Below are 13,788 nucleotides of genomic sequence, written 5' to 3'. Positions count from 1 at the left end.
TCTATAGAATCTACTTTCCAAGCGTCCTGAAGGAATAATCTTTGAAGATTGTTGTGTAAGATATAAAACTTTGCATTACACTAAATGTCTGTCTTTATAGGAAAATATATTTTACTATGGCAGAAGGAAAACATAGAGTGATGAGGTTCTGTTTTGACAATCTAAACATGGTTAGTTGTTTCTAGAGTTGCCTTTTCCATGGAGTCTTTCGAGTAAAGACCAAGATATAAACACATTGATGAATAGGAGGGTAAGTAGATAAATGTGTAGATGATCGCTACATAGAAAGATCGTTGGTAGACTAATAGACACATAGAGATGGCAAACTAGATGTGCAGATTCACACATACATAGCTATCATGCTAAGAGTCAAAATTTGATTTTTACTGGTTTTGCATTAACAAAGTATAACAAGTGTATTTGAACACATCTTTGCCTGCCAAATTTTTGTTGTTACACAGGTTTGCCTACCCACCTCTGTCATCTCTGTCACAAGTCAGGTTTCTTCCACTAGCTTTTGGCCATAAATTTCAATTCTTTGTAAAAAGTCTGAGAATTTAAGCTCTATTGAACCGAACATTTATGTGCCCTTAAGAAGCTTAGTGTTTAAATAGGAATGTTTTTTAGTCGTCCCTAAGATAGAGATGCTTTCTAGCTCCATCATTGTTCAGGAGATAAAAAACAGTTTAAGAACCCACTTATTTTTGAGACTTTAGTAAACTCACTTTATTTGATTCTACCAGAGAAGTTGGGATCCCAAGCATTGTAAGACTATTAAAGCGTTCTACGTTGTTCTGGGTACAGAAACCAGGAGTTTATGTACTCTTTTCCAGTTATAACCAAGGCAAGAGATCATATGTGTGTTAAAGTCCTTATATGTCTTTTAATAATAATTTGCATAAGGTTGCAACGCATCCAACTCAGTTTGGAACATGTCCTGCACTGGCTTTCAATTTTCTACCTTTTATTCTGATGAGTCATAACAATATTTAACCGTTTCTCTTACGTGCTCCACGTCAGTTCCCAAGCTCTTGTGTGCCCTCCCACAGAGTCAAGCTCTTGTGTGCCCTCCCACAGAGTCAAGCTCTTGTGTGCCCTCCCACAGAGTGTAGATCCACGCTCCCTCCTCTGAGAGTAGGATACAATCCCTCTTTTCCAACTATGTCAGCTTTCATTCTTTTCATTGTATTATAGAAGTCCAAAAGTTAACCAAACGTATTCTTGGCCATAATGTGGCATTCATGAAAGTTGTCTTGAAGGACCCTACCATGTCTCTGTCATAAACCATATGGTTCTAAAAATGAAGCTAAACACCACTACTCTATTTTTACTTGTAACTATTACAAATATTGCTTTGCCTTAATTTGGGCAAAGGATTAAGAAAGATCTTGGACTGGAGACTGTGTAAGGCATTGTGAGAGAGATGCTACCTTTATTATGTTAGACTGCGCCCCCTGGGTCAAAAAGGATTTGACAACCGGCAATGGAGAAGATACCTAAATTGGATGAATTTACAAAGCATCTCTTAACCGTAGAGTTTTGCGCACATCTGAAGTGAGTGCAGTTACAAAATGTCAAACAACAGTCTGCAGGTTCTGAGATCGGAGGCATATAGGTGACCGGGGATGCATAAGTCCGAATCTAGAATTCTATGTCCTGTTTAATCCATGTCTGTAGTTACAGAGGAATTTCCTTGTAATGTGACGTTGTTGCTTCAAATTTAGCATAGAATCTGATTGATCAGCATGAGTTCAGAGAACAGAAACTCAGCCAATCACAGAATATAATTATGGTGCCATTATTTTAAAACCAGCAAAGCTGTCAGTTGCTTTATTTCCTTTGATTTTTTTTTTTAGCCTGTACCTCAAATGCGTACAATGAGAACATGAATTCTATTTGATAGCAGCAAATAAAGCTTCACTAGGAAAGCTGTAAATCATCGTGGTCACAATACTCGCCTTTAACATCTATACCAGAACGTACAGTTGTCACTGGAGAAAATTCAGAGACCGGAAGAGAATCTCACAAGGAAAGGAACACAAAACAAGCAGCCTACAAATCTGAGCTCAAAATACTTGAAATGGGATGAGTGCTTGAAATGCATTCAGAAGGGTATAGAGGCATAGTGAAACCCTGAGCAACCAAACATCACCACACGTGGTGCATGATGGAATGATGTGTTCCCTCCCTCTGTCAGAAAAGGACTGATAACATAAACCGTAGGGCACCGCAGTGTTTTTCTGTTCTCTAAACTTGACTGGACCCACACACACACACACATAGTCACACACATTACTCTCTTCATATTAGGTCTACCTTTCTCCCAGCTGGAAGATACTTCTTTGCTAATATTATTCAGGAAAGGTTAAAGTTTTAAAATTTAGTTTCCTGTGACTGTACACTAAAATCAGTATTTGAAATATGGGGAAATAAAAATGTAGTGATATTAATTCTTTTAAATTCTATATTTTTAAGTTAGTTTCAGAGATTTGATTTGTTTTGATTTTTCCTTAATTATTAATGTATAATTTTCATAAAAACAGAACAGTTCTTAAAAATTGTCAAGGGATTCCTTGAAACTGTATAAACTGAAAATTGAGAATATGATATGCCTGTGCTATTGAAACCATGTAAATATTTTCTTAGTGTTCGATTTGGAGCTGATGTGGGAGAAATAGTTTTGCAATGGTAATTATTGGGTTGGGGTATGTGTGTCTTCAATAACTATACCCTCTCAGGGCCACACAGAAGTATGAATGCTTTTAAGCTTTCCTATTAAAATAGTTATTCAGCACAATGGCAGTCCATAGTAACTGGGTTTGTATAATTTCAGTGTCTATCTTATGAAAAATATGGGAACTCTAACTTTCCCATTTTGTCTCTGGGCCCCTACACAAACATTCACCTATTACAGGAAAGCAGCAAATGTCAGTCATCAGGTTTAGCTCGCTGGGATGGCTTTTACTTTTGCCCTATTCTTCTATGTGTTTGCGTGTTTAGCCAGCTGTAGGTAAGAAGTCTAAGCCTTCAGTTTGCTCTCTCACACTGGCTTTTCTGTTGTTAATGCTGCGCCTTGGCTTCCTGTGTGCTACTCTTACACTGCAATGTAAAACGTCTTTTGTCTCTTCTGTCTTTGTCGCTGCCAGCTGCTAATCTGAATGAGGTGGAAAAAGGTTAGTTGCTCTTTTTAAGTCTATTATGGTTTTCACTTTAGTTCTCCTCGGTCTTTTAAAGCTACTAGATTTTACCAGGTGTACTGGGTAAAGGGGTTGACAAGGAATGAATTCAGCAAATGCCGTGTCAAATAATTCCTATAGATCTTCTGATATATGTGTAGCCGCATGAAACACTAGAGAATGGTTTATTGAAATTCACCTGATCAATGTACAGAAGGCTGTGGTAGAGCTCTGAGGAAGAATATACGTTTAACATTAAAAACTTATATTTTCTTTTTCCTACTTGTCCATATGCTTTGACGTTTTTGAAGCTATCATGGAATATATTATTTATATAATGAAAAATATGGGCCCCTCAATATAGCATATATACTATGTTTAGTAAAAGCATTGAAAGTAGTGAACAGTTTTTCATAAGTTTAAGTCCATAGCTTTACTACTCTGTCCTGTAAAAAGTATCTGAAAATGTTTATAGTAATTGAAACATTTTATACCACATGAATGGGGTTGCATCTCAATGATAAGTGACTTACCTAGCATGTATAAGACCCTTTTTTCAACTCCAGCACTGCAAAAATAGTATAGAATAAAAATAAATTATATATATTAATATACATGTAAACAATGTGCTGCTAATGCCTTTCTTTGACTTGTATATACATGAACAGTTTATTATATGTGAAATATCTTACTGCACAGATATTAAAAAGTCCAAGAGATTTATATATACAGTAAAATTGTCAAATCAACATTACTGAATCTAGTGAGTTCTGAGCTGTTCTCTTAAGGCGTTAGAAAGTTTGGTGCATAGTCACTAACATCACTATCATCCACTGGACTCCCAAACACACCCAGAGCCAAGAAGGGGACATACAGTTGTTAGATCAGTAGGCATGCTGAAAGCATTATAAATCAATGATAATCTACGATTCAATGTGTGCTTCTTCATGAACATGTCTGTTAAAGTCTCAGAGTTAACCCTGAGTCATTTGGGTTTCTTAGAAGACTTTAAGTTCTGAGTACAGGAACCAAAAAAGTATGCTAGTCTTAATGGGCCCTGGTATTCAGGAAACACTTGCAGTGTTATAAGAATAATGGAGGGACATATAGAGTATCTCCTTCTTATCTGTTATTGAGCAGTTTCTTTTCTGTTTCTGTGTTCAGGTCTTATTGTGTTTGCTCACCTAGTCATATTGTGTGAAGAGTGAATTTGGAAAAAGTTGAAAAATGCTTTGATCTTTTAGACTGAAAATATGGCTTCCTGTGCTGTCTATTAATGTATCTAAGACTTCCTTGCTTTACTACCCTCTTTCCATTTTATAAGTAAAACAGCAATTGGTGACCTGCCTAAGGCCAGATCTGTATGTCCAGATCACAGCAGGAATTATTCTGTCATTAAGTAATGTGTACTTACTTAGTGATGTGTTCACAGTCTTAGAAACAAGCTTCGTGCTTTAAATCGTCATGTGGTTTTATAAGCTGTCTATATTTTTCACTTATATTTACAAAAGATTTGTTACTAAAAAGAATTAGCTATTGACCTGATTTTCTTTTCAAGCAAAACTTTGTGGTTGGTTGAAATGGCAGTAATATTATAAGTCTATGAATACAGACAGTAGCTGCTGGAGTATAGAATTATAAATCAATGATAATCTATGATTCAATGCTGACTCAAGAATATACACGTTGTAAGTATAGTGTCTACCTGAACCTGCAGCTTCCACTGTAGCCTACATACCTTTTGCTAGAACCAGTCCCACTTAAAGCTACCTCCAGTCTTGGCTACTTTTCATATCACATAGTATTCCTAATTATTTATGCAAAATGAGATATCTGATTGATAGAAACAATCATTCTTGTGGACCTTTGAAACAGTTATGACCCCAAAACTCAAATGCATAAAGATAATTTATTGTATTAGTTGCAAATTATAGAAAGGAACTAATCAGTGCCTAAATAATTAATAATTCTTAGAATGACATTACACTTTGTCCTAGAATGCTTGATATTGGTACAGGGCGATTGTAAATGCATAGTCTCTATAGTCTTTGTGTCCTGAAACCAGCATGTATAGAGTATAGGGCCTCTGTGACTTAGTCTTCTTTGACACGGGAATAATGACTTCTATCCTCCTCTATGTAGATGTTTGAGACTAACACCAATGAAAAGGGTCTATAGGAAAACATTGGGGTAGTAAATTTTCATACATCTGGAATGCTAGGCAGCAGCCTGTAGAGACATGTTTGACATCATCCGTGTCATCTGATGCCGTTTCTTCAGGCAGAAGAATGGGATATTGGTAGCTAGGTCTACCCGAGAAATGTGCCTGTGAAATAGATCTTTCTGTGTTTTCACTAAGTTCATTTTATTTTTAAGTTTTTACTTTTTATGCTCATTGTAAATAGTGAGACTGCATGTAGGGATAAGTGGTCATTTCTCTTAGCTTGCATAATGACACCTGAACAGTGACATATTAAATGTGTTGGACAAGGACATATTGAAAACTGAGGAACTCTCGCCAGTGAGTTTAGGATTCCTACATCATTTTCAATATTTGTGATCACATCATAACAACATGGAGACCTGCTGTTACTTTTGTATTGAAACGAACAAGTACTGCGTTTCGAAGTCAGTACTGCTGTGGACATGGCTGAGGCCTTCCAGTAAGAAACGCTAATGTTGCCATTCCCTTTAACCACTTTAACTGGAGAAAGAAAGTACCTTGGCAATCTTGCAAGGCCATGTGGTTTCTATTCATCTTCCAACCTTTCAGGGCTTTCTTCAATGTACTTGAATCCCAGAAAACATTTTAGAGGAACTATTTGCTCTCATTCGTTCGCAGTGACCACTGAGTCCCAATCAGCAGTTTGGCGTAACCCGTCTTATTCCGTCTCATTTGGATGTGTTTACTTTGAAAGGAGAGTAATTTCTTTTTGGACTTGCAGTAGCTATTAAAATTGACTAAATTCTTTAGCCATAGAAACCTTGGAAGGAAGTACCTCCTCTCTAGATTCGTTTATTTGGAGAGGTGAGTTTTTCCACCTAAAAGTGCATAAGATGTTTGCTCAGAAAATATCTAAGTTGGGACACTGCTCAATATTGAAAGCGATACAAAACCCACCAAGCACTTCCTTGTTCACCCAGCCTAGCTGTGTCCTCAACTGCAGGTTCAGATCAGGTCATAGACATGGCTGGTGCGAAGCCATCACGGCACATGTCTCTAGAGCGTTTCCAAATAAACACAGAGATGTTTTGGGGGATAGATTTTGTTACTGTGAACACTGATCACACTGTGTGGGTATCAAGTATGATTGAGCAGCTCTCGATACTTTCATTTAGAAAACAAAAGTTCAGTAACGATATTTTTGTTTTGGTTTTAATCTTATAAAGTACCTAAGAACCTGCCCCCTCACACATTTTCGGAAACCTTTCTATGCTGAACTGTGATTTCCTTTATTTCACAGGGTTTGCCTACAGCACAACCCACATTATGTACAAACCACATTTGACACACATTTCACCGGGAGGACAGCTGTCAATAACGCATGTTTCTTCAAGATGTCACAGCCCTTCCACCAGTCCCCAATACTCCGATATTAACAAAAACTTAAGAGAATGAGGGCCATCTGGATAGTTCATAGTCTTATCTTGAAAGTCAATTAGTTATTTCTAATTTAGAATACAAGCTTCAGAATGGCTGGTCCAAAAGAGCAGAAGATTGTTAAAGGGAATCCTCAGGGACTTGCTGTTCATAAATCACCCCTCACTTACTGACAGAAGTTAGACTATTCACTGCTCTTATCACTAGGAAGCATGCTAAGTATTTACGTGGGAGACTCGACATTTATTTGACTTTGCTAATAAGCTCTGATACCTAAAACTAGTTTTTAGTGCAGTATCAACACAGGCCTGTCCGAGATCAACAAATAAGGAGAAAACATGAGTACAATCTGCCCTTCATATCAGCAGACTGCTCATCGGAACACTCAATCAACCATGGATGGGAATGTATAAGGAAGTTTATCTCTGGATTAAATATGCATATGCACTTTTTTCTGTTCATCTCCTCTACAGCATACCCACCATTTGCTTTTACACAATGTAAAGGAGATTGCATAATTAAGAGCTGGTCTCAAGTGTATGCAACAAGGAACTGGATACATGCTTCAGTCATTAAAAGCCCCAACTGCACTTGCTCAGGACCTGGGGCATCACCCATATCATCTGACTCACAATCACCTGACCTCAAGCTCCAAGAAATTCAGTGCTCTCTTCTGGACTCCTGAGCGCTGTACACACATCCACAAACCTCTCTCTCTCTCTCTCTCTCTCTCTCTCTCTCTCTCTCTCTCTCTCTCTCTCTCTCTTCCCCCCCCAAAAAAAATAATAAAACAAAACTTTACAGTTTGCAAGGAAATATGCCTAGGTTATAAGCAAGCATTTTACATACTGAGAATAAACAGTAGCCGCTAGAACGATGACTCGGGGGTCCTAAGGTTGACTGTGCTTTCCTCTAGTGAGAACAGATGGGACCCCCACAACGTAGCTGATGTTCTACTTTTAGTTTTAAAATTTGGCAAAGAGAAACAACCAGATCCATTCATCTTAAGTGTTCTCAGACATACCATTTGTGGGGTAATGTACACAGTCCCTTTGTTACTGGACTTATCTGGATTTCTACAGTCTTAATCATTTTCCCAAAATCAATCGTAAAGATGAGTGACCTCGGATAATGTTCAAGACATGTTGGACTCAGAACACAATCCCCAGCTGTTATTCTCTTGCTCCTTTAGGTCACCTGTACTTTCTATACCTTAATTAACATTTAAAATATATTGTCCCACAAGCAACAGATGAGCCAGGGCTAACCTTTCACATTGTTTTTACCACTGAGTACATGATTGATGGGAATGGAGATTTCCAAAAATGTACATGAAGGAACCCCTTGCCCTTGCATGCTATATTTCAAAAATAAAATTCCGTGCAGTTTATCAGGTCAGTTGCATATTTCAACACTTTCTTTTGCTGATCTAATGCATATCTAATAAAATTAGCACAATCTATCCAGGCTTTTCTTACACAAAATTAAAAGCACAAACTTTCAAAGAATGATGTGTTTTACTTTACAAGAATGTATCCTGGGGATTCACTCAGGATTTTAACCAGACTTCCTCCCTTGTTACAACTGTACTCACAAATGTCATAACTGATTAAGTTTAACACTAGAATCCCAATTCAGTTATTTAGATCGCTGCTCTGTATTCCATCTCCCTCATATTAATATTAATGATATCAAAATAACTACTTTGATTGTATTTAAGAATAGCCTGCATTGTCAGCCCCTCATCCTTCCCCATGCATTCACGCATTCACAATTTTCAGAATGTATTTCCAGATCACATATCTGTAAACAAAAGTAGAACTGAATCGAGGTGAACTAGCAGATGTTAGCTATGGTAAGACATAACAGTTGAGTGTCCACCAACACCATGTAATAGCCTTTCCTTCTCTTTGTGCTAGACATTCCTAACTGGAATTCAAAGTTTGAGCTATTTGAAAATCTGGGTAGTCTCTCATTCAATTACTAATAGTATCCTTGTGTATGGATCCATGTTGTGTAAAATAAATTAATAGTTTAAATGGTGAATTTGGGTTAGAAATTTCCAGAAATACTGATCATGATACAAAATGACCAAATTATTTTATCTCCTGGATAGAAGATAGTCTATTGTCTTTGTTATAGCTTTTAAAAATGTTTCTTTCTTTTGCTTCTGCTAATATAACTAAATCAAATGTGCCCATTGCTGACTTTATGGCCTCGTGTGGAGCCCTGGTATCCTTGTCTCACTCTTGATCTCTCACAGCTTCGCTCTCTAGCCTTCTACCTAGGATCCCCCAACATCTTTTCTACCTTCACATCTCTAAGTCTCTCTCATTCAGAATCCCAGTCTGTTGTTGCCCACGGCATCATCCTTTGAGAGCACCAGGAACCTTTCTTGCTTAGATTCAAAGAGGCATTTTAAATGAGGTTGTGATATAATTCATTAATATGTTTTCCTTAATTCTTTCCCTCGTGGACAAATTCCATAGGAATGGGGCAACTTTTCAGATGATCATCATTATTCCCCAACCATGGTCATGAGTCCCCATACATAGTTGACACTAAAACTACAGTGTGACCCAGATAAGTGCAGTCCTCATCCCTCATCAAGAAAAGGTCTCTTTGGAACAGATGGAAATAATTACAGAAAATCACAACCAATCTAAATGCAGAGTTGTGGAGCCCTGTCTTAATTAATACATTGACAGAACATAACCATACCTAACAGTCGGGGAATGTTGTAGAAGAGGGGCAGAAAGCTTCTAAGAGCAGAGGACCAGGGAGTCAGAGATGAGACTGTGATCCTACTAATTTCAGAGGCTCATCTCATTAAGTCCCACCAACTTGACTACCTAAACATGAGAACTGAGATCCTGAGAAATAGTCTTCCCCAAGGAAGAGAACACCACTTATCCAATACCAGGTGGTTAGCCTTAAAAAAAAACATACAAATAACATTATACAGACTGAACATATAGTTAGAAATATATATTTACATGCTTATAAATTTATGCTTATAAAAACAATCAATGGGGAAAGAGACCATGAATGCAGAAGAGGAGAGAGAAGTAAATGGGATAGTTTGGAAGGAAAAGGGGGAAGAGAAAAATGATTTGATTGTATTGTAATCTCAAAAAGAGAAAAAACCATAACCTTCAAAAATAGGAGAGAGAGGAAGTTGTTCAAGTTAAATGTCTTAGCACCTCCATTTTGACACCTATGTGTCCTTGGAGAAATCTAAAGGCAGAGAGTGTTTCTGTGCAAAGAACAAAACTGATAGAAAATCCTTGTTGGTCTGGATGCAAAGTTAGAATTTCTATGAAAAGCAAAGTCATTAAGATAAATATTAATTTAAGTAAAAGACTTTAATAAAAATGAGGTGACAGTTAAAAGTTAAGCATTATTACAGAAAAGCAGCTAGAAAAACATGATATAAATATTAAAGACTAGTAGACTGCAGTCAGAAATTTGAGTACAAAGATAAGACACAAGAGAAGGACAATAAACAGAATTTCCAGAATTCCCCCCATTGTGTTTTAAGACGCAATAGTAATATCAGTTAAACACATATATCTGACATGAAGTCAAGGCTCACTCAAGGTACTGTTTCCCAGAAGAGCCCTCAGTGTGTATTGAGGCTTCTGTGTCTTCCCTGTTTATTGGTACTCCGAGGGCTCTGTGCTCATGCTGACATTTCTTTTTCCCACTGAATGTCATAATGTTGTATTGTGTCACTCAGTGTAGCGCTCTGTTACCTTCCTATCTATGCCATCCATCTCTTCAGAGGAATTTTTCTTTTACAAAAAGGCTATTTTAGAGACACAGTTAAACTTTATAACTTTAGTTCAAAAACCCCCTTTATAAATGAAGAACAGAGGCCCAGAGCAATAAAACTAGTTCATTTCAAACAGACAATTCTTTGATATCCTATATAGTTGCAAAAGACTCTTCAAGGAGAAACACACCAAACACACACACACACACACACACACACACACACACACACACACACACACATTATTTTCACCAATGAGAATAGATTCCTCGCAGAATCTCTTCATGTTGGGGTCATTCTTCACTCCAAATCACACCTTATAAACTCTGATGATCCAAATTTTATCATTCTGCCTAGGAAGTGACCATCACATTTTTCATCAAAACTAGGGTATCCATGAGAGTACACTGGAGTTTACTCAGTAATTACCTTGAAAGAGCAGATATAAATTAGGACTGTCCTTGGCAAGGAAGACGAGTGGTCATATGACCACTGCATCAAAAAATGCAGAAAAATATTTTCACAGAGGTTTAGTAGCCAATAGTTTGTAGTTATTTCTCAAGGGTGGGACTTTGTAGCATCATACTCTCTTGTATCATTGATCCAGTGTTTCCTCATACACAATGATAGAGGATTTGTTTATTTCTAACCCATTTTTTTCCCAACCAGATATACAGCAAGGATATGATCAAAGAACTAGGCCTGATTTCATAATAAAAAAATAATAAGACATCCATTTAAAACATGTAATATGTGATATAATGTCTGGCATGGACAAATGTTCTTGAGCCATTTTAGGTCTACATACAATGGATTACTGATTACTCTTTGTTCCCCTAAGCAACAGCCATCATGGTTCACTCATTCCTCTTCAGTGTCTGAAAGTAATACAATCTGGGAGCCCCTTCCTTCAAAAACTGTTAAAAGCTGATACATTGGGAGAATGAATTTGCTCATCTAATCAAAAGTGGTGTTACAAATACCATGAAACCACTATGTCCCATGTATTGTGTTATCATTGAGACTTTTAAGGGATCAAAGTAAAAAGTAATTATGATTTCCTGAGTTTCACAGAGGCAAAGTTTGTCTGCATTCATGTGTGTTGAGAGTTAGATGGGCACAGCCACTGGCCCATCACTCTACCATATTTCTCTAAGCCAATCAAATGAACTGACACATTTTCTCATGCCAAGTTAATTACATAAAGGTCTGCTAATTGGTCAGTCGATTTTAACCTAACTATATAGGATAAAATTAAGAATATGCCCACCTTGTTTTTCCTGTCATCTTGAAAACGATCATCTCAAAATGGGGGCAGTCACCGAAGTTACCTCAATCTTCTGAGCAATGAAAAACAAAAGTCAACATTTTTTTTAAATTTTCTGTTGTTTTCCTTCTGAGAATAATTTGGATACATACACTTAAAAACTAAGTAAGATGCCCTTCTCACTTCATAAGGGCTGCATACTATTTCAATAATAAGTCAGGGGTCTCTGTTATATCTGCTCCTCTTCTTCCTGGAAGCACAGCGCTGTTACTCCTGCAGTTTCCAGATTTTATGTGCATCGTTAGTGCAGTGCCTGTCTCCGGAACATCGCTTATTTCCCACGGCAAACTCAGCTCCCAAGACTCACTGCAGGATGCCATTTGCACTTTCAAAGTTTCTCTGCTCCCAAATGTGGCAGAATTAAACACAATTAGGAAATTAAAGAAAGAGCCCAGGAGAGCATTTATTTTAATGTTCCATCTGGGAAATTTTAAAGTACAAATTTAAAAGCCTAGCTACATTAGTAGAGATGATTTAGTTATTAACTTGCAAAATTAAGAAGTATGGAAGGATTAAAAACTAACCCAACGTGAATAGGAGACAAGCTGGAACTCTTGCCTTGACTATTGCTTGCTCAGTAGATGGCATTTGAGTTGGAACCTTATAAATCACAGCCCAGGATGAGGTGAGCTCAAACACACCAGGATTTGTGCCCAGAGTGCTCATGTAGTGAAGGAATGAGTGAAATAGCGATGATGATGATGATGATGATGATGATGATGATGATGATGGTGGTGGTGGTGGTGGTGGTGGTGGTGGTGGTGGTGGTGGTGGTGGTGGGTATGGTGATGGTGAAGAAGAAGAATATATCTACAACAGTGCAGCCACTGCCTTACCATATAGTCATGCTACAGGCATGAATAGGAAATTGACAACTTGAATATAAAAGGAGCTTATTAAAGCATAAGAGAAAAGAAACATTAGCTTAAGCATGGAGTTAATTTATACATTGATGAATGGACTATAGTGACAAGAGTCTAGGTAGATGGATCTTGAATGGTGAGTTAAACAGTAATCACATGCACCCGGTGCTTTGGTGGTGTTTCTTAGCGACTAAAAGAGCTTCTTTATCTTTGAAGTAATTGGCCAATCATGTATCAGAGTCATGTGGTTAGCCATGCAGTGGCCACATATAAAAATATTTTTATGGACAACTTCTGCAATGACTAACATTTGTATGCTCTTTGTGTAACAATAAGAAATCCATACATGACATTAGGTAACTTTTCCCATGTCAGTTGGGTGCTCACTCTAAAACCATTCATGAAAGATTTAGCTATCTGATCGACAGCATTTCCTCAGACACTTCTCTTGTTTCATTCTATGGAATGAATGGAATCTAGGGAGAAAGTCCTCAGTAAGAAGGAAAGGTCAGTCCTCCATTATGGGTGTTTTCACTCGGAGATGAGACCCAGTCTGGGTGTTCTTTTCCAAGCTCAGCATTCTTCTCTGCTTGTGCACTGGAAAACATGTAAAGACAGATCTGCTCACTTTATCATAGTAACCCCAGCATCTCTAACAGCCCCACAGTGTTTATGAATTATGGTTTCCCTGGATTCATTGGTTTGGCCAGGATTAAAATGAACAAAGGAGGAACCCTTGCCCTTCCTCCATATTTATAAAGCGAATTCATATTTGTGGACAAGCTAAAAAGTCTGTAGAATTAATGCTTTTATTTCTCTCAAATGCCTGCTCTCATTGGTCACAATTCAGACTTTGTTGTAACTATTATATATAGCCTGTACCCCACCAGATGATTTCCACAATGAAATCAATCTATAACCATCAAAGTCGCTTAGGGTAGGAGTCCTTGAAATAATAAACATCAAGTAAAGAATTTTAAAGCTACCTTACCATGGACATACAGGGTTAAAGTTTTCTACCACAGGTTTACAGACATAGAAATTCT

At 37.4% G+C, this 13,788-nt stretch overlaps 1 protein-coding gene across 5 annotated transcripts in view; it reads left to right on the top strand.

Annotated features, from left to right (window-relative positions):
* The window catches only part of Slit2 (slit guidance ligand 2), a 338,857-nt gene that overhangs the window by 286,566 nt on the left and 38,503 nt on the right, over positions 1–13,788 (top strand). For 2 of the 5 annotated variants that reach the window (XM_039092141.2, XM_063273311.1), the window contains one exon: positions 3,147–3,173. The exons of the other annotated variants lie outside the window; for them this stretch is intronic. In XM_039092141.2, coding sequence (XP_038948069.1) covers positions 3,147–3,173 — 27 coding nt within the window. The remainder of the gene's footprint in view (positions 1–3,146; positions 3,174–13,788) is intronic. 5 annotated transcript variants of the gene reach the window in all.

Source organism: Rattus norvegicus, chromosome 14 (genome assembly GCF_036323735.1).
Source record: "Rattus norvegicus strain BN/NHsdMcwi chromosome 14, GRCr8, whole genome shotgun sequence".
Classification (NCBI taxonomy): domain Eukaryota; kingdom Metazoa; phylum Chordata; class Mammalia; order Rodentia; family Muridae; genus Rattus; species Rattus norvegicus.
This window is presented reverse-complemented; position numbering and strand designations above follow the sequence as displayed.